The sequence below is a fragment of the Typopeltis vanoorti genome, chromosome 5, assembly GCF_054136105.1.
Source record: "Typopeltis vanoorti isolate ZY-2024b chromosome 5, IOZ_Tvanoo_1.0, whole genome shotgun sequence".
Lineage (NCBI taxonomy): Eukaryota > Metazoa > Arthropoda > Arachnida > Uropygi > Thelyphonidae > Typopeltis > Typopeltis vanoorti.
The window spans coordinates 109871903-109895094 of NC_143553.1; the positions used below are offsets into that span (position 1 = coordinate 109871903).

The 23192-nt window shown below is 33.9% G+C and overlaps 1 protein-coding gene across 1 annotated transcript in view; it reads left to right on the forward strand.

Annotated features, from left to right (window-relative positions):
* The first annotated feature begins 19804 nt into the window (after nt 1–19804).
* LOC150106716 (teneurin-m-like) overlaps nt 19805–23192 on the forward strand; it is a 148237-nt gene continuing 144849 nt past the window's right edge. Inside the window, exon 1 of the mRNA XM_090393459.1 lies at nt 19805–19979. Coding sequence (XP_090249585.1) covers nt 19805–19979 — 175 coding nt within the window. The remainder of the gene's footprint in view (nt 19980–23192) is intronic.

Here is a 23192-nt window from a genome sequence, read left to right on the forward strand (position 1 = left end):
ATTTCAATTTGCTTCTTCGTAGCTGTAGTAACTGACTGTATTCACTGAGCTGAATGCCAACCTCAAATATAATATAATAAAGAAAACATTCAGTTCAACTCACAGTTTAAAACTGCGTAGGTTTTTTTCAATTTTAATCTTAAAAATTAATGCCAGAAACATTTGACAATTGTCAGTAGTTTTATAAGGCTTTATTCAATCAACTTCTAGTAGATTAAAAAAAAAGCCTATTCAACGTCCAATGAAACCTTCCTCCCTACTGTTTTACCATATAACTTTTAAGTTTTCAATTTAATACAGGTATGAAACGCGGCAGCTCACAATTGCCTTTTGACTTCGAAGAGCAGCTATCCAACCCACTTGTTCGGTTTAGGAGAGCTATTTGTACAAGGGTATTTAGTTTAACGATCGATTTTTTCTTACACTCAGCAGCAGGGAGACTTATCCCCAACATAGGGCATAGTGTTAATGGAAAGTAAACATCCCAAACTGCCAACGCAATACAACCACCTTCTCTTCCCATCTCTTAGCTGCAAAATTCCTCTTGCTCTTTTAACTGCACATGTTTGGCGCAAATAGGCTAAGAATAAGAAGTAAACTATGCAAAGCTTGTTATTCGTTGTAGACTTAGGTGATTGAATGAATAGATGGAACAAGTGATAAATCCCTTTGAGATCGGCTGTCTTTTTAATTCAGCTTCTCTTGAAGTGTGCAAAGACCTGATTGGATTAATAAAGGGAAAAAATTCTCACGAGTAAAGCCCATTAGTTCTTAGAATAGAAATTGGTATTTTTTATTAAAATTCATTTGCTACAGGGATTTTTTTATTCAGTTTCTGGAAGTTTTTCGATGTTAGCTTTCATAGACTTAAGCATCCAATATTAATTTAATTTTCTACATTTCAAAACGTACTTGGGGTATTAGATTTATATTACAATTATGCAGCAAAGGTAGATAATTAAAATCATCCTCATGTATGGTTTGACATTCTTTGATAATATACTGGGAAAATCAGATTGATGCCAACAAGGCTCGTAGCTGTATACTATGTCTAAATTTTCTCCAGGTCTTTGAAAAACGCTGTTTTTTCAAATAACTGGCATATTTACCGGCCTAATTGACCGAGTGAATAGCATATGCACTCTTCTCCTGGCAAGCAATAGGCTGTAAGTTCGCCCAACAATATAGTGTGTCCAAATATATATATAGAAAGTTTTTTACCTTGGGTATACTATACGTTAAAGATACTAAGCAATTTTATAAACTTGGTTATAATCCTTTTTTCCAAGTAAGCAAGTTCCCTCAGGTCTGAGGAAACTCGTGGTAAAGGTGGAGAAGCTCTGATCACTTTCCTTAGTATCTCCCCTAATGCACAGCACATCTCCTTACGGGCATGTATGATGCTATCTATTAAGGGAAGGGCCAATACCCAGACCGGTTTCGACCTTCATTGAGGTCTCGTCAGTGGGAGCCAGACCCTGAGATGCCAAGGTTGAAGTAATGCAGAACTCATAAATTTTATCTATACAAGTTGCCACAAGGTGCTTTGACCTTATTAAATAAAAATCTCAGGATGAGAGAAAGATGTAGAAAGTTTTTTAACTTGGGTATACTATATGTTAAAGATACCAAGCAATTTTATAAAGTTGGTTTTAATCCTTTTTCCCCAAAGCACCTTGTGGCAACGTGTATAGGTAAAATTTATAAGTTCTGAATTACTTCAGCATTGGCATCTCAGCGTCTGGCTCCCACTTACGAGACCTCAATAAAGGTCGAAACCGGTTGAAAGCTTGGGTGATGAATGGCAATGCTGTAGCCCATGAAGTTTTAATTGATGCTTGGCTGTTGCTATCACTCAGGTCCTGGGGGGGAGTAATGCTGGTTGTAGACCATGAAGTCAACCGAGACACGACTGTTGCTGTTACTCCCCAGATGAAATATGAGCAGCTCTGCTAGGTGGTGGGGTGAGCCTGCCACGGGGTAGAACCAACGCTGAGAGTTGTTCTCAGTGGCAGGGTGAGTCTGTTACTGAGGGGAACAACGCTGAGTTTCTGAACCTGCGGTCGCTCATTGTTGGAGGATCTCACGAGTTTTTGGAGAGGTAACTCCGCACTTAAACTGGGAAACCGGTCTATATAGATAGAGACTGGTTTCCTATATATATGATTCGGAAGCTGAATATAATATGGTGTAGATATGATAAAGGACAGGTGTTTGCTATGGATCGTATCTCTTGAGAACAACTGGTAGGATGCCGTCAGGACCAGAAGCTTCTTTCGGCAAGCATGAGACGCAGCGTTCTAAGATATGTTGTTACGGCTGCCTTAGCACACTTCTTGGAAAACTGTAGCCTGATTATTGTATGGCAATTTTGAAATGAAGATCCTCCTCATTCCAGTTATGTACTGGCATTCTTATAAAAAAAGTATATGCCTTTCACAGATGAAAGATTGAAATATATATGGCATAAATTGGGTAGCTAAGAGATTTCTTCTTAATTTTTATATTTATTTATTTATTTGCATTTTTGTCTATTTTAACATAAGCCGGAAATCCAATTTTAGAGACCAAACATCAAACTTTTTTTAATTCGCTTCAGGTCCCCGCTAAACTAGGCAGGGGTATCTTGCTGGGCTACAAAATTCATCTCCTACCTAAAGACGTTCATATTAATCCATATCTGCTGATTGCTTCGAATCATTAGTCTATGAACATACAAATGGTTAACATAATTTTCGTTTATGTATACTTTTTGAATTCATAAACATTCAAGTTTTTTAAGACTTTGTTTTGTCAATGAAGCAGAGAATAATATTTTGTGGTCATTCCACAATGCAGTTTGTCAACCGCACTGAAGAATGTCAACACGATATAAATGATTTTAATTTTACTTTAAATAAAAGTTAATTAGCCCTTAAATGCAACAATATATACAATAAACCAAATAACACGGAGCTTATTCAAAACTAAAATAACAAAAGTTGGACTGAAATTAAGAAATAATTCTAGAGAGCTTTCAATTTCTCGTGTTTCTAAGATATTTTAGAACCATTTCTTCGACGTCATTTCCTAAAGAGACACTAAGATATTCTTTTAGCGTGAGAGAATATCTTAGTCCTTTATGGGACGAGAACGCAAAAGTTCTCGTCCCATATTATCTCAAAAATTTTAGAAATTTACATTGTCTTAATAAATTTCGAAGCGTCTGGAGTCTACTTCTCTTGGAGGAATTTATTTATTCTTCAGCACTTTCATTCTGGAAATGGAATTATGTTCTGAAATTCGCTCTACCACCTGAATATAACACAACCAAGAGTTTCTACTTTAAAAGTAAAAAAAAAATCTTATGGTTATTTGATTGTTTCATGTAAGTCTATCGCGAGAGAAAAAGGCACTTCACAGCACTACGGATACCTGCAGATCTACTTTTAGCTTGAAAAAGCATCAGCTGAAGGGTAGACACTGCATTTGAGAAAGGGGGGCGTTGATGTGTATTTATTGGTTTTAAGAATCCAATCACTGTCCCTATTTCTCTCTCTCTCTCTCCCACACTTCTATTTCGATTTCGCATGCATTTGTAATCATCTTTTTCATTTTCATACGGTTAATTTTGTCTTTCTATCTTAAAATTTAATGCTAATCCTGTGAAATAATGACATAATGCAAACGCATAGTCAGATAATCTAGAGTTATTTTTCCGACAAGAAATGTATAGATTAGTTGTTCTTTAACTATATAGATTACATAGTTGTTTACAACACACACAAAATAGCTTAACAACGCTAAAAATAAAAAAAGTCATTTATTCAAACACACTCAATTATGTTTTGAGCTTGTTAAACGCATGATCTTTCTGAAGTTTGTACAGAAGGCATAGAAATTAGCAACAATATTTTTTTTTTCAAATTAAAATGCATAATTTTTTTCTACGATTTTGTAGAGAAGACAGAATCAGCATCGATGGAAAAATCCATTTACAAAAAGTGAACGAATAAATTAATATTTTAATAACATTCTATATATTTTTTTTTCAAAGTTAAATAGACAGGCAAAAGTTTATTTATAAATATTCATAAAATTACACAATGATTAACTTTACTTTTAAAATGGCTTATGTATTTGATTCCTTCAGGTAATTAAAATATGTAAATTACTTCGATTTTCTTTCTGATACTGGTGTGTGTATGTGTGTGTGCCATCATATAAACTGGTTGTATTTCTTTAACCGAATTCAGTTTAATGAACTTACGGTTGATGATATATTGTAAGATGATAACAAGTGACGAAAGAAAAAACAAGTTGGTCCACTGTTTCGCAATGCAACAAACTGAAAAACAGCTGAATATTTCTAAGACGTCATCGAAAATTTATCCTTAAACCAACCTTATCGTACTTCCATTAAACCCCAAAGCGGACCACTGAACTCTGCATCGAGAAAGTCCTGCGTTACCGAGATGAGATTTTAATGTTTGTGTTTGTCGAGTCACTTCCTGAAACAAATAAACAAGCATGTAAGAGAAGTGCCCATCACTCCGAGACGTGCAGGAGTTATGACTGAACTCTTCTATAATTCATTACTCTCTCTCTCTCTCTCTCTCTCTCTCTCTCTCTCTCTCTCTCTCTCTCTCTCGTCGTTTCTTTCTCCACACCTGGTAAACACCTTTCCAGATACTTCACTGAAATGTTGGAATCTGCTATGTTTATTGCATTCTGGACGAACTCTGAATTTCTCTTTTCTCTCTTGTGGAAAAAATAATCTGGAATGCTGGGAAGAAACTTAATTCATTGAAAACTTTTTTCCATTTCTATTCCACTTTATTAAATTTTTGTTTGGTATTAGTGTCATTAATAAATTACAAAGCCACTAATAATTGTCATTAAGTTCATTTCTTTCCCCTCTATCCAATTGAGACTTCTTAATCTTTTTGTTTTTAATTTTTCAGCCTTTCTTTTCTGATATTTGTTCTATGTAGGGATGACTATGGTGATTTTTTCTTCATATAAATATTTCACATCCGATAATTCTCTTCCAATATGTAAATGATTGACACCATCAGTATCTATTTTATTTATTTATAATAATAAGTTTAAAATATTAATTTCTTTCTAAGCAGTGTTGTTTGGAACTGACGGCCGAAGACACTAAACAATAAGATAAGTGATTATGTCTGTCAATTATGAGTGAGTTCTTGAGTACTGTTTTATCTGTTACGGTATTTCGTTTCTGGGAGGTAAAACCCTACCACCTCCATCCACATAAAACCGGCTAAAGTACCTTCAACTAAAAAAAAGCCCTGATTATGATTCCTCCTCCTTGAGAAGATTCGAATCCAATCCAAGTCTTTCCTACCAAAAACACATTATTGTTATCGGCTGATCAACGGAGATTCATTTCTATCCAACTAGAAAAACATTACGTTTACGATAAATATTCGGTTTTTAGATATGGTGTGGAACTTGCTCCACCTTTGCTAATTGTTGCCTTTGTGTATTGAGTCACTTAAAACACCCGATCGTGCTCGGGCCTTTCCTTGACCTTGAATGTATCGGACCCTTTACTTCTTCTTAGAACTAATAAAGGACAAAACATTGATGGAAATCGAAAATGAGCTCGGCAAAGATCGAATTGATTTAATTATAGAGCATGTCATATAATACTTCCTTTTAAATTTTAAGCTGTAAATGGCAAGTTTCAGGGGAAAAAATTGCAATCATGTTGCACAACCGATAGCATTTTAGGTGTTGCAGACCTCTTCCTATATTACATATATGGCTTCAGTGAAAGTGGAAGAACATTCATAGAATTTCGTATGGAGGGAATTTTGCATGAGAATCTATTTAGTGATTGCAGACTCTCTCTCCATGAGAAAGAAAATTCAGACTTTTTTATTTCGGATATTTACAGTTGATAAAGGCAATTAAAATTTGCGTATTATTCGGAATGCTTTATGACTAAAAAAAAGAAATAAAGTATCATCACCGCAATTTGGACTCTTCATAATTCAAAGATATTGTTTGCCTTTGAGCCACTCGACAAGAAGATGCCACTATCAAAAGAGTCAGTGCAATATCCTCATAAGCCAAATACTGCAGCGACCCACGGATTACTCGTATTACACGAGAAAAAATCCGACACTCTTCAGTTTTGGCTCTAAATTAGACATCATTGATCTACTACTTTTATACGAATAGAAACATTCGACGGAAGATAGAAGCCATAAATTAAAATGATTAATAAAAGTAGTTATTTTTTCGTATTTTATAGATGTTAAATCCTGACTGAAAATCGTTCAAAATGCAACTTTCGTCTTCTTTATTTCGAATATTGTAATGAGTAAACTACGGAGGATGCTGTTTGTTCGAAAAGACTTGCATTTTAATCCCAATGAAGATTCGAAGATGATTTTCAGTTGAAGATGGTTGAGTTCTCTCCCCCTTGGAAATTCAAGGGAATGCATTGCGGGTGATGGAAATTTTTCATCACCCGCAATGCCGATTAACCAGAACACATTGCAAGAAGACCAACACACAATTAATAAACACGTCTCATAGCCATAATTCAAAACATCCCAACCCGATACTACTTCATCATTCTTCCAAAAACACGGAGAGAAAGAGAGATTGTAGTTGGGCTCCTTACTCCACAGATACTTTTACAAGTTGGGTCATTCATCGTTCAACCTTTTTCTATCCGGTTTGGCATATTTAAGGTCATCTGGGAAATTTAATCCTATTGGACTAAAATGAATTGGCATTTTAATAAGATTAAATTGTTAAATATTAACAATTTAATCTTCTTAAAAATTCAATCTATTGAGAAAATAAAATCTCAAAACAATAAAAAATATAAAAGCAATCGCTGTTGTCCTTACCATATGAGTTTAGATACTCGTATCATGAGAAACGTGGACACGTTTGATAAGAATGATCTCGATGTGTAACATATCAGACACAAATATGAAACGGAAAGTCTTACAGGGAACCGCTTTTGTATAAACAACTTCAAGATAAAGCATGCCAAAACGTATCTTACTCGAGCTACCCATCAGTATGAAATCAGTTTTTTAATCAGATCTGTAAACTAGTTTCCTTTGGATGTATTGTCTATGTCGACATTATATTTTGGATATGTTTAATAAGTATAAAAGATATCTTGCCTGGTGTCCATCTATAGTTTTTATTACTCGTCTGTGCATACGACATTTTAGAGCAGTGTAATACTAAGGCAGAGGTCATCAAAGACCTCTCGTAAAAGAGGTCTTTAAGACGCAGCTGCAATTTTTATAAATAAACGAATAGCTAAAAGTGTTACACAGATGGAAACAATTTTCAACACAAATATAATAACGTATAAGGAACCATCTCACCCATCGAAACATTTGTAGTAATATATTATAATGAATTTTTATTCATTTTAATACATTTTTATATATGTATATTTAGAGCTAAAGATAAAGAGAATCCTGCTAGACAACTTAGCTCTGGTGAGCGAGCTTGGAATATTTTTCACGGCATTTCACGCCTCTAATAATCAGGGTGATGGGCTCATAACGGAAGATGAAAGTCATCCATCGCCTGTCATCATCTACTGTTCGGCGCATTTGCAAATTCGTTTTTGTTTTGGTACACAATGCTCTTTAAAAGAACGAAATGTACCAAACATGAAATCAGCTTTAAAAAGATATATTTTTACAGATTTTCCAACCAGTTGATAACGTGAGATAATAAAATCTAAATATTGTAACTAAAACAAGTATATATAAAAGTATTACTAATTTTAACTGATGAATCTGTAAACAAAACCTGAAACAGTTAAACAACACTCTTTGCGGAACATTGTGGGAAAAACAAAATTTGGTTACAAGTCAGAAATGGAGAAATATAGAAAAACGTGTGCTTTACAACTAGTTCGAGAATGGATAGCAGATGGGGGAAAAAGAGTGGCAAAATCGTATTAATAGAATGCAAAAAAAGCATAATTAGAAGAACAGAAAATCGGAAAACCAATTACTAAAAGAACTAATTGGGAAAAAAATGGCGAAATTGGTGGAAAGATTGATTGCAATAAACATTGTCGCAACAGCTGTTAGCCCTAAGGCGAAAGAAGATGAAGAAGAAAAAATGAACAGTTTCCACTTTACTGCATGTTAGCGAAACATCAACAATAGTTGAAAACAAAACATGGTTTCAGTCATTTGAAGACTACAAAGACCACTTAAAATGCAAAGAATGACAGCAGAGATTCATAGCAACTCCAAATTTATCATAAAATGGAACTCAAAAATTGTTTTCATTCTACTTCCGCTGAGGAACATGAGATTGATAATAAATTTCAACGTTATATTTGCGGAAAATGACTACGTATATACTCTTTCAGATACGACTGTGTATGAATGAATTCTGGTCATCTTGTTCGTGTGCACAAATACTGTTTGATTCAGAAGCACGACAAATGCAAAGATATTCCATGTCTTAAGACTTTTGCCAACCAAGAAAAAGCATCTGCCTGAATATTAGTGATATGCAAGTGTATTAAAGTTTTGTCATCTTTGACGTGTAATATCTCCCAATGAAATATACTTCGAAGACCTTGATGAATAAACATCTAAAGTCGAATAGATAATTTGTTTTCTTCAGTTAGTTCATGATAATGTTGGAGTAAAAGTTAATTTCAGAACAAAAACCTCTTTTGGTGGGTCTGATGTTTTCCACTCATAGATGAAATACCAAGTTACTTGAACAAGAAGTCATTTACATCAACGAGATTACAAACAAGGCGATACTTTGGCTCGGTGACTTGAACACAGATTTCTTTAAACCAAGTACACGATTGGACGATCGCTTCTTTGCCCTGGCTTCCCCAAAAAGCAACAACTCAGCATTAGGTCACCACTCCCTGTTGCAAATTTATTCTCTGCTGATAACATCACCGGATAAATTTGCATTTCACGGGGAAGATACTCCGAAAGATGCTGGTACTTTTGGATTCTAACTCAATCGGGTAGTGAAACAACCAGTTTTCTTTCCCTTACAATAGATAAGGAAAGTTCTCTTGGGGCACTAGAGGTAGATTTAAGGGCAATCAGCACAATCTAAAAGGAAATTTTATGTGGGAGGGGACTCACAACTTGGACTCAATGGAGTCATTAGCAATATCGATAAACCATGCACTAAAATTATCACGTGTATCTCGGGAATTTTATGAAACATAAAGATATATCAAGTATCCTTTTTCCGTTACTTTTCTTCACTTCTTTGTTTTATTTTTCTTTCTGTCTCTTTATACAATGTTAATTTTAAAAGTTTCTGTGGCAATTCCCCACTTTTCTATTCTATATAATTGTCTTTATAATATCATAGTTTCACCATTTACTTTATTAATTTAAATTTATTTTCTTAATCTCTGTCTCTCTTTCTTCATTTATTATTTGTTTTCATTTTTGTATAATTCTGATTTTCCTTTTCCATTTTTTAATTTGCAATTAATTATTTTCGTTTCTTTATGTTTTGTTTCTTATTTCTTCATACTATCCGTAAGTTCTTAATCTTTCATCTTGGCCTGGTTCTGATATTAAGGAAACGGAACATTGCATGATCGAGTCTGTACTATCCCTCTAATACAAGCTTAAACTTACAATTGTTATTTGTCTAATATGCGCAGGTTTCAGCTCCTTGCTTAGATTCTGTATTCACCCATAAAAGTCGGACCAAAAATGACTGTTTTGATAGGTAGAGGATTTCACTGACTGGTTATCTGTTTTCTAATTACTGAGTTTCGAAATATTCGCACTTTTATTGTCCTACGAATTGATCAGCATAAGATAAGAGAGGCAAGATTCTACATTATTAGTATATGATCCTGTTTAATATACATCATGAGACTTACGTGAAGTGTGAAATTTTCAAGAACCATCACTAGCATAAAATACAATATTTTATACAATTATTACTAAGTAGAGGCACCACCCTTGGTAGACACATACGTAAAAATAACAAAAGGAGTTCCTGTAAGATACACAATAAAGAATAATTTATATCTCTTTAAGTGGCTTAACATGAAACAAAAAAAAGCATCAGCGGGCAGTGATATCCTTTCAGTTTAAACGCAGTTACAAAATAGCGCAAAGAAAATTAAAGTAAGCCTTCAACTGTCAAATTATTCTGATCCATTTAAGAAATGTTAACATGGCACAAGATACACCAAAACTGAATATAAGTTTGGTTTTTATTCCTGTTAATTATTGCAATTTCTCTATTTTCTCTGTCTTTTGGCTTTGTTTTTCTCTCTTTCGTATTATATCCTATTCTGGTTGATCGTGTCTGTCTTTCCTTCTCTTCTGGTCGATCTCATCATTTTATCTACCTCTGTTTCCCTATAATTTATCTCTCTCTCTCGCTTTCTTTCCGGTTCACCCGCCAAAGCGTTGTGTTTTGAACGTGTGGACTGTTTCCACAGTCAGGCGCAGATGTAACCATAAGTACTGAACTTTTCAACGTCGATGTCTTCCCAGTCACCAAGATTTCAGCAACAAGAGGTCTGAGGTCGCATCCTGATCTTTCCACGTGTCACTGTTACCATGGTTACTCTCTTTCCCCCCCCCCCCCTTTTTCTCGAAGCCAGCTATCTGTCAAAAACGCCTTAGGCGTTTTTGAAGAAGAATAGAAGTAATTTTCTATTCTGTATGGGAGAAAACGATAACACTGATGTCGCCGATTTCGTAATGAGAACGGGAAACGTTGATGCCTATTTAATAGCTTACGTTCACCGAAAATTCGTAGCGGGCGAAGATGTTGAAAGATTCGTCTTCTGTACATTAACAATTCGCAACAAGTTGGAGAGCGAGAAGTGGGAACTTAGTTTGTCTTTGTTGCATTTTTATTTCACGTTACGATGTATGCGCGTGTGTGTAGCATCTGCGAATCATTCTTCTTCCCATTTCATCTGGCATTTCAGTTTAATTCCCTACTTTTCACCATATCTCTGGATTTATCTTCGTGTTATTTTCCCCTATGCATGTCACCAATTTCTGTTCCTATGTCATACTTTTTTCTGTTTTATTCTATAACATAATAATAATAATAATAATAATAATAATAATAATAATAATAATAATAATAATAATAATAATAAAACCAAAAATTGATCGGATTCTTTGAATAACGGAACTTTGTGATCATATAGTTCTTGCGAAAACAACGGAAATATCCACACAATAGAAACTTCACTTCTAATCAGTAAAAATACCGTACTGTATATGAATTATCACAAGACATGCGAACGGTTGACCACACTGACTAACCTCAGTTGTGGTCAAATGGCCCTGCTGATACATGCAGTAATTTTTGTTGTTAAACTAGTTAAAGAAAATCTGGAAACGTTTTGGTTTCTTTCATTTTTATTCCCATTAGAATTCCTTTTTTATTGGAAAAACGATTTTCCAATAAAAAAAATCCATTTTTTATCAGCAGAAAAACTCCAAGTTAAAGTGTTGCGATAATGAATCACTACTCAAGAATGCGAGTACGGTTAAGAACCGTATATTTTTATGATTGCGATCGTTTCCCTACTTGTTCTTCGTTCTGCTAGTCTTGTGTTTCTATTTTTTTTTTTGTTTTGCCATTTCGCCAATTTTTTTCCATCTAGTTATTTAATACTGTAAGCTTACTTTATTTTTATTTCTCTTCCCAACTGCACGTAAGCGTACAATTAGAACAGACAGACAAGGCTTTTGTTGAAAACATCTGGGTTCGAGTCCTGTTGAGAGCAGGAACTTTTTAATGTTACTTTCTGTCTAGACTGAGGTAGCTGATGTTAGAGTGAAATAATACCATGTTTTGGAAATATTGAGGACAATGCAGTTTCTAGGGCGACAAATAAAGCATTGTATTGTCTTAGTTCATCGTTGAAGGCCACAATTGGTTAAAGCTAAGTTTTTATCTGCCTAGCGTGATTTCTGGATTATCTGTCCCTCAGCTAACCACATTGTATTATTAATTACTAATGCACTAAAAGTTAACGTATTATAAGTTGGCAAACTTTGTGGGATGGATTGACGTAAAAAAATCATCAAATACAACCAACTCTGCTTCTACAAGAATGTATCATTCTGTCTATAAAATTTCTCAAACCAACAGAAACAAAATCGCTTTTTAAATATTCATCGAAGTTAAATTAAATGCATCTTTCAAGAAGTATCAAAGGAAAATTAACTGACTGCCGCTACTGTTGGTATATTGCACACTTTCAATTCTTTTGAATATAAAAATATGATCAGTTTTATGCGGGAAATTTTAATTTTATGAAAACTTGATGAATCAGTCCAAATAAAAAAACTTCATTCTGTAACAGGAAAAAAGAATTCAAAAAAAAAAAAAGTCGAGTAATAAATAAAAACTCATCCATCGTTTCACAAAGCAAAGACTAATTTGTTGTTAAACTCGCTGTTTCTAGAAATAATCGTAAGTTAAGTTAGAGGGAGGATAAACAATCTTTGCAACTCTTTGTTTCGGACATTTTTCTGTAACCCACTCCTTTTTTTTTTAGTTTTTTGCTTTTTCGCTCATCTATCACAGGTGGTCTTTTTGTGCCATTTCCTTTTTAACATTTCCGCATCTTTCTTTCCTTCTCTCTCTTTCTGTCTCTCTACATATCTAACTACTTATCGTACTGTCGTTTGCTCCTTTTTTCCAAAGTCTATTCTCTCATCCATCCTTTTCCCTTCACATCCTCTATGTGTCGTTCTAAGAGTGCCACAGAGTCACTCATTCTCTCTCTCTCTCTCTCTCTGGTTGGCATGGCTTTCTAAAGCGCCAGCTGTATTAACCTTCCAGCTATATCCTTACATGCGCGAGGTGCCTCTCGGCACATTCGCATTTTCGGAGTCACTGTGTGCGGTGCTGCCGGTGGCTAGCCATAGCAACAGACGGATGTGGGGTGTCACAGCGATCCCGACAAGGTAAGTCCTCTCTTTACCCTCCCCCCCCCCATAACGAGAGGCATCGCTGTCTCTCAGGTTTTGCGGTAGCGAAAGATGACCAACCAACGAATACTAAGATAAAGTCTCCGGTGCAGTCTGGAGCTTCGAGATATCGGGGATTTCTCTGTTTCTTTCCTTTTTTTTACCGATATTTTCTCTCCGTCAGTAGCTTGTGCTTTTGGAATATCACGCCGTCAACAGATTTTGGAAAAGGCAGCATTGCCGTCCGAATTTTTTTTTTTTTTTTTTTTTGCACCAAGAGTCTGATTATCTGTTTTGTCGATAGATGTCTAATGACCTGAATGCTATTCACTATTTCGCATTGTTAGATATCGTTTGGAAACTCTGATGATAGCATGTGCATTAATGATACCAATGTCTCCTAGATGGCGCTGTACGAAGAATGAGAAATTGTGTTTGAGTTTAATATATAAATTTAGCTTATAACCGTCATTTAATATAAATAAATTCAGTCAGATATCTTATAAATGGCATGCATTATATTGAATTTTATTTAAATTTGTGAGAAAACCAATTTAAGAGAAACTTAGTCTGCTGTTCACCATTAACTCATTAATATTTCACTTCTAAATTATTTATTAAAAATTTTAAAGCATTTTATTAAAAATATAAAAATATTATTTTTAAATATATATGATAAATGAAAATTAAAATTTTTTTTTTAATTCGTAAACAGCAATAATACTTTTAACATTTAGCAAACTTCATCTTCGAAAAAAGTTATTTTCGATAGTTTCTTAAATAACCGAGGTGATAAATAAAATACAAAAATAACCTATTGCATTATAAGAGGAGATAGAAACGACAGCAGTATTGGATTGCAATTGAAGAGAATAGCGTGCCTTGCTTCTGATACAAGGTGAAATCACTAGGCATGAACATTGCACTCTTACAAGGGCCGTAATCATCTGCTAAGGAATGTTTGAGACAGAAGCAGCCAGAGAGCGTGAATATTGTACTGTGCATCACCTCTCTATCTCGCGGTGCACATTATTTGGAGAGAGAGAGAGAGAGAGACTCAAATATATAAAATTTAAATATCATACTAATTTTATAGTTTAATATTCTAGATGGCGCTTCAACATATGTATTTAAATATGTCTGTGTTGTTTCAATTATGCAATATATATATATATATATATATATATATATATATATATATATATATATATATATATATATATATATATATATATATATAATTGCAAATACTTATTTTTATGTGGTTATGCACTTTATTTATCTATCTTTCTATTCTTTTTATCTATCTTTATCCGATTACATTGTGAATAATGTTCAACGTTCATTTTCAAAAGTTAACATTATCATCAAAATTTGTATTGTTTATTTCTATGGCGAATATTAGCTTTTAAAACAAGACGATTTCAAAAGAGAAATGTTTGTATTTAATCGTTATTTTATGATGATGCTACAGCGGGGGAGAGTAATAAAGATGGTCCACTATATAATTCGTAAGAGATATGTACAACAATGAAACTTTTTTTTTGTTAATTTAATGGCATTAGAGTGTGGGTTGTCATGGTAACGTTCTATTAGTGTATAAAACAAGAGGCTTTGTACTTTTCTCATTTCAAGCTTGCGAATTTAAACAACTGAGTGATGTTCGGATGCGATTTCAATTATTTATATTAATGTGAAATCTGATGAATAGTTTTAATGCTTGCAAAATTATCTTATAACATAAATAGAAATTCATTTTTCCAGCCAGCTTCCCAAACTACCGGAAATACAGAAATAATATAAGATGCTAAATAAACCCACTGGACGCATCAGTTTTATCTAGAGATATTTTTAAAAATTCATTTGACACTAATTGGCAATTATACCCCGAGGAATTTTGAGATGCGTTAGTGTAATGCTCATTAAAAGTTAATAACATTCTACGCAGCTCTAAGTGAGTATAAATGAGAGAGATGGCGAACTATTTTAGAGAGAGAGAGAGAGAGAGAGAGAGAGTACGTTAATTATTAACTTAATCTGGCTTAAATCTTTTTTTTAATTTCATAATTATATCGAATAAAATCTAAATTTAAATACCTAAATATAAAGTCTTCAAACAAAAGTCAGTAATAATCTTAACTCCCAAAAAAAGGTTTAAAATAAACGGATGCAAACTCATGCCTGGTTATTTTCAAAAGAGGCAAATCTGCTCTTCCATCAGCTAGTCACATTCCTGTCCTCTGAGTGTGTCATTGTGCATGTTTAATGTGCCTATTCGTTCACGTGTGGGGTGGCTAAGCATAGAAGCGTTGACCAGTTTCTCTGGGTAATCTAGTATAATCCCTCACCTAACTAGAAACGGGGGCCTCATTTGTAATGTTATAGTATCCAGAATAATCATATCTCCCACCGTTCCTTCGCTTTCCTGTTGAATAATTCTAATTTGAGAGGGGATTTGTCCAAAAAAAAAAGTATACATAGATTTTTTTTAAAAGGTAATGTCATTTTCTTTCTCTCTCTCTCTCTCTCCCTCCCTCTCTCTCTCTCTCTCTCACACACACACACACACACAGCTTTCTATATGTTTTTGTACGTAACTTTCTCTTAGATTTGTTTTGTCATCTGTCTTTTCCTCTTTGTACATCGCTCTCCTATTCAATTACATTGTTCTTTCTTCTTCATTTTAGTGTATTTTTACCAATGTGTTTATCTGTGTATCTCCTTAGAATTTATATTGTTACAAGACAGAAATGCATGACAGCACTATTGCAGTCGTTGTCAGCCAATGTTTCATTGTCTGATATTATGACACATTTTTATAAATGAATAAAAGCTTTGTAAATTCTTTTTTTTTTCGGAAGAGTTCTTTTGATAATATTTAAAGAAAATCTTTTGAATTAAGGCCGTCATTTTTCATGTTTGCAAGCATTCAGCTAGAATTATTTATATTTTTTGTATATCCAAGAATGACTTTTCATTAGTAATTTATAGGAAGTTGGTTTCTTGGAATAAAAAAAAAGTGTTATGCAGAGAAGTCTTCTTTGACGAAATTAAAAATTGTATTGAAAATAAAAAGTTGTAGTCTCGATGAAATGCCATTATTTTAAAAATATATATTTTGAAAGTGATGACGGTATTAAGTCTTTAGGTGTCCAATTACAATTCGCCATTGGAATTTTTGAAATAAAGTAAGAAAAGAATCTTTCTTTGGTTTAAGTTGAAGTAAATTTCAACTGGTTATCATTTCTTTTAACTTTTAAAAGAAATGATAACCAGCTGCGTTAGTCTTTCGTTTGAAATGTTACGATATTAAAGAATCACTTTTAAAAAAACTTCGACTTTTCCTTTGTCTGAAAAAATGAGTTCATTAAAAATTAATGAAACATTTAATTATATTTATTATAATGCATTATTGTTTTTCCCAAAATACTTTTACCCATTAGTTTATTTTCTTTTATTGCTATATAATCCCAAATTGATCTATAAATTAAAATGAATTATTTATTACACTATTAAATGAAATAATTAAAATAAACTTATGAGAATCTTTATTGAAATTGTTGAAGTTATACGTTAAAGAATATTTCAAGAGTTATTTAAATTAAAATGACTGGAAATTAGTAAATGCACGCACATAATATAGAATTTGTGTGTCGCAATTTTTTACGGGAAGGCTATCACCACAGTAGTAGGTTGTTTCAAAATCCGTTGTTAGTTTAGGCCTTTGTTGCATTTTGCATATATAATATAATATAAAATTAGTTAGATCATTTAAATTCATAATAAAGCATAAAAAAAACGTAAAACATATTATAGAAATGTATAATACGAAAATTTTATATTATACATACATAATGTAATTTAAAAATAATTGTTATAAATAATTATAAATAATAATTATAAAAATAATTCCTTATCCTTATAAGGACTGGCTTAAAGGAGCGACACAAGAATGCTTTTCATCTTCCCCGTTATCTGTAGAGGACACTGTAGGAATAAAGTGTTATTGAGCTATTAAAGCTCTGATCGTGGCAGGAGGATAACAGCAATAGCAGAGCCTCAGTTAAAACTTCATTGGCTACAGTATTGCCATCCATTATCCTCCAAGGGTATTAATCACTACATCTCACCAACCCATATAAAAGTAATTTTTAAGTCCTTATAAGGACTGGCTTAAAGGGGCGAAGCAAGAATGCTTTTCATCTTCCCCGCTATCTGTAGAGGACAGTGTAGGGATAAGGTGTTATTGAGCTATTAAAGCTTTGATCATGGCAGGAGGGTAAGAGCAATAGCCGAACCTCAGTTAGAACTTCATTGGCTACAGCATTGCCATCCATTACCCTCCAAGGATATTGGATTGAATGAATCAATCTGTTCTATAAAAGTAATTGGGGTTTGATTATTGTTATTAAATACATCACATATAAAACTAAAATAGTGTATAAGATTTTTCTAATTAAATTTAAATTTTAGCACATAAATATGAGAAATTTTGAATGTTATTACATAATATATTATAATTTAGAAAAGTCTGTATTCTTATTTTTATCTTTGATTAGAAATTTAAAAAAACAAAAGAGTTTTTAAATGATAAATGTTATTTCAAATATATTAACGTTTCTGTTACAATTTGAGATCCTGTTTTTATACGATGCGTTGAGGTTTTGATTATTCAAGTTGTATTTGATATAAACGTGATTGGAGTTTGATTTAGAGCACAATAATTTGAATTTAGAATACAGTTTTATGTATTCTAAAATTTCAGAAATTATCGAAATGATTCCTATTTCGATCATTTCTGAAACCAACTATATTCATGAGGATTATCGCATTCCACTTGTATCATTCTCAAGTATGAGATTAAGATTTTTTTCGTTATGTATGGTTGTTACGTTAATTTTAAAGCATAACTTGATATATTTTCTGACTTATCGTTTTTAGATGCATAAGTACCCGAATTATGGAAAATAATTTTCTCACTAACATATAAAAATTGTGAAATATAAAATTAAGATTTCCAGTTGTAGAAAATTTCCATTTTTCATTTCCAGTCTCTAATAAATGAGGATTGTTCTGTGTTCGTTTTAAGGTTCGTTTTAAAACTATTGCATTTCTATCAATGGTAATTATTTCCTTCACCACAGAAAACTTGAAGCAATTTTGATAGTTTCAGCATCTGATATTGAGAACGCTGGGAAGTGAAATAACCAATTCTTTTCTTGGTCATTTCGCTAGCTTTATTTCTAAGCCCTAGGCCATTGTATCTTCATCCCCATTTATAAGACAGTGGAAATTGAAAAATGAAAAGGAAAAAAAAAAGCGAAAGATTAAGGGACTTCTGGACAGGTATATAGACAGCAATAGAGATTGCTACCGTGAAGGTCAATCTAATTTATAGACTGTTGTAATGGAGTAACAGCAGTGCTCAACTTAATCCTGGGATTGGCGTTTCAATTTCCACTTGCATGGTGATTGAGAACTAGGATGAAAAAAAAAAGGAAAGAAAAAAAAGGCTAGAATAATAAAATTATATAAACTTCTTATGAAATTTATAAAAAAAAAATAAATTAGAAAAGACATTAAAAATAAAAAAATAAAAATAAAAAAGCAAATCGGCAAGGATATAGAATTTGTATAACAACAAATAATATAGAAAGAAAAATTTCACGATTAAATTTCTGAACATGCGATTCTTCCTTGTTTTAAACACTATTGATCCAGCTGTTCACAGGAATTGGTATGCTTGCAGAAAAAAATCGACTGGGTGGTGACTGTGTAGGCCGTCTCCTTCTTCTCTTAGTTTTCTATTTAATCGATAGTGATCTTCCTGTTATCGAAAAATAACTGCACTAGTTTTTCCAGTGTTTCTTCACATGATGAGAACTGATTTCTCGTGTGATTGTTCTTCAATGAAACATCTTTGGAAATTTTGAACACACAAATTTACATATTATACATATTTTCTGCAATAAAGTTTTCTATCGTGCTATATCTTCCATGAATTTCTTGATCTTCTACCTCTGATCTCACCATAATGAAATCACTGTAGACTATTTTTCTCTTTGTATGTTCAAAGTAGTAGATCGGTCGTAGATAAACGCTTTGCTGACTAAAAACATTCACGAACATCCGTTCGAACTCAAGGCCTCTTCTGGGGCGAAAGAGGACGCAATATTCAGGCCTACTAACCCGGCTATAAAATTATTCATCGATTTATACGACTGAGATTTTTTTAAACTGCTCATTTCATTTTGTATATAATAATTATACCGGTGGGTTCGTAATATACAGGCAACTCTCGTTGTATCCGTTTTGGCTTATACAGAGATAAGGACTATCGCTGTTTCCTACAAGGTCATAGAAGCTTCCGCGCATGCGCCTCAATGCCTACTTCCATACGCTGTGCTGAAGTGTCCATTCTGTGTCCCTACTGCCTTACAGTTCCATAATCTTTATTCCCTAGAAAATTTTGTCTTACCAGACAAAAGAAGAATGTGAATACAGACGAAGTGAAGAAAAGGCCTAAGAAATTCCATTTTTTTAGAGGTGAATTGAAAGTTCTGAATTGGTTTGATAGAGGTGATAAATGTAGCACTGACATTCAAAACGCTACTGGACTGAGTGATTCGACAGTGAGATCATTCGAGGTAATGCCGATACAATTCATAAGATAGCTCAATCGTCCACGAATCTCAGTGTGACAAGAGTACAAAAATCGTGATCTCAATGCAATTGAGAAAATGAAAAGAATGCTGGACCGAACATCAGCACCAGCAGAACATGACTTTGTCTGAGGCAGTACAAGAGAAGGCAAAAAATTGTATGACGATCTGACCAAAGACAAAATGCAACCGACACCATTTGGTACAAGTTGTGGGTGGTTGCACCACTATAAGAGTCGATGTGCGTTGCACAATCTCAACATCCCTGGCGAGGCTGCAACTGCAGATCATGTTACCACCGAAGAAATTCATGATCTCTTTGAAGCAAAGAACGCAGAAGGACGTATCACATCTAGAGGTTATAATTAGAAGTTGAAAAGTACAAGTCAGGTTTCCATTAAGAGATTCTTGAAAAAAAAGAAGCCTTCAACCTCCTATGAGTCTTCAACTTCAGCATGACAGCTAAAGAAGATGTGATTAAGATTGGTTACGATGTATTAAGTGAAATTAAAGAACTACTTTAATAGTTATTTGTTTCATACATGCTCAATATCTTATTTGTTACTCTGCTTTAATATGTTTGAAAAATGGGGCATTTTCAAATCTTGATTTTCCAATTAAACTTTAAGATATAATAATATCTAATAAAATATCTTTGGGAATCGAATGTTGCTACCTCACATTTTGTAACCTTCTGAAGGTCAACTGAAAAAAAATCTAATGTTTTAATGCGTGCTATATATCCTTCTAAACGTACACGAAGTTCTTCGTTGTCACTTCTGCTTAACAAGGGCCTAACGAATTTTCGCCAGAAATCTGTTGGCGTATACTGTAAAGTAAAATACAGCTTTCACCGAAACGTAATTAATACCCGGAAGAGAGCTAATCCCTGCTCACTTGCGTGCTGAATGTAAACACCTTACAGGTTGAATCTTCTCTGGCAGGATAAACACGATGTTCTCCTCGAAGACGTTGCTGTTTCCACTTAATCCGATTTAAAATTTGCTTTCAAGAACAATTAGCAATTGTCAACAGGATCTCGAATAGAATAGCAGAAGTGCTTATTCTTAGACATGTACCAGATTCTTAATTCTTTCATTGTTATCAATGATACGGTGCTTGGGTTTTTGTTGTGTATCCTAGGTTACCATATCAGATAGCTGAAAAGAGGCTTTAACATCTTTACTTCTCTATATAACTCGACTTTAGTCAACCACATTAAAATTAGTTCCGTCGAATCAACCAGGATTAAATATAAGCAGTGCAATAGCTTTTGAGAATCGTTCACTGAATTCTAAAGCGGGCATGTCTGCGCTATGTCTAGCACGACTAACGTTATTCGCAACATCAAATAACGACATTCCTGTCACCGTAGACTGAATTTCAATATAAACGTCGAATGATTTTTTAACACAAAACATTTTTATAAAAAAAAAATCTGTTCTCCAAATGAACAGAGGTTATTCAAAGTTGCTAATTAAGATCCGCCTTCCCTTTTTTTTTTTTTTTTTTCATTATGCTACTTTTAGTTGGTCACAAGTGTTGTCGAACAATAGTACAGCAGAAATTAATGCCTTATCAGTGAATAAATATCTTAAAAGTATGATATTAGGGTTAATTTAAAAGTAATTACTGGTTGTTTGGTAATTATGGAAGATGGGAGGATTAATTAAGAGAACGCACAAGAAACACTAATGACTGATGTTGGTAGAAAGTTTCAGCAATGACGTATGATATAATAATAACATTTGTTTTTCATTATCAAGACTTTTCTGATTTCGGTATTAAAATAAATAAATAATATATATATATATATATATATATATATATATATATATATATATATATATATATATATATATATATATATATATACATTTTATCCCTTTTTTATGTTTTTAGTATTTGTTATTTGTTATTTTATTTTTTATCCCTTTTTTAGCATATATTTTTTAAACATTTTTGGACGTTTCCTTTAAAGATTTGAAAAGTGAAATAATCATTTTAAAAGAACCGCTGGATGATATGAGGCAATTATATTATATATAATATATAATTTTTTTATAAGTCCTTAAAAGGACTGGTCACAAGTGTTGGAGCTTAAGGGGCGAAGAAAGAATGATTTTCATAATCCCCGTTATCTGAAGAGATCAGTGTAGGGATTAAGTGTTATTGAGCTATTAAAGCTCTGATCATGGCAAGAAGGTAATAACAGCAATAGCCGAGCCTCAGTTAGAACTTCATTGACTACAGCATTGCCATACATTACCCTCCAAGGGTATTAATCACCGCATCTCACTGTCAATTCTCTCCTACCAACTTCGTTTTTATTTTATAATATATAATATATAATCTTTATAAGGACTGGCTTAAAGGGGCGAAGCAAGAATGCTTTTCATCTTCCCCGTTATCTGTAGAGGACAGTGTACAGATAAGGTGTTATTGAGCTATTAAAGCTCTGATCATAATAGTAAATAATAAAGCAAGAAGGCAAGAGCAATAGTCGAGCCTCAGTTAGAACTTCATTGGCTACAGCATTGCCATCCATTACCCTCCAAGGATATTAATCACCGCATCTCACGGTCGATTGATCAATCATCTCATGAACATATAATATATAGTCCTTATAAGGACTGGCTTAAAGGGGCGAAGCAAGAATGCTTTTCATCTTCCCCGTTATCTATAGAGGACAGTGTAGGAATAAGGTGTTACTAAGCCATTAAAGCTCTGATCATGGCAGGAGGGTAACAGCAATAGCCGAGTTTCAGTGAGAACTTCATTGGTACAGCATTGCCATATTTATTTAAAGGTAAAGCCGTCTCTAAAAATTCGGACGTTCCCTAGGCCACTCAATCGTGGGCGAAAGACCGTCCATCTCAACGGTGGCCTTCCACCCACACACCACCACCGAGCAGAATCGCTCATATTCCGAAGAAAAAGCATTCACCGACAAAGCACCTCAGCGGGCCGTGCCGGAGAACACTTTCCCCGGAGACTCAAATTGCTCCCTTAAGGCAAAAACCTTAAGAGAACGAACTCAAAACTTTCGAATCTCAGCGCCCCAAGAAGGTAACAGCAATAGCCGAACCTCAGTTAAACTTCATTGGCTACAGCATTGCCATCCATTACCATCGAAGGGTATTAATCACCGTCATCTCACGGTTTAATAATAATTCTAATAAGAACTGGGCGATGGACTGAGTCCTTGACTCTTTATCCCGTCATCTGAATGAAGAAAATCTGTGTGGATGGAGTGTTATTGAGCTAAAAAGCTCTAGTCATGGCTGGGTAACGGCAATAGCCGAGCCTCAGTTAAAACTTCATTGGCTACAGCATTGCCATCCGTTACCCTGGTTAGTAAGTAAAGGGTAAAATCTCAAAAAATCGGACGATCTCTAGGCCACTCCATAGTGGGCGAAAGACCGTCCTAATCTCAGCGTTGGTTCCACTCAGTGACGGGCTCCCCGACCACTGAGCAGAACCGCTCAAATTCCGAGGAAAATAATTCACCGGCAAGAACCCCTCAGCGGGCACTGCCAGGAGAACACCTTCCCCGGAGACTCAAAGTGCT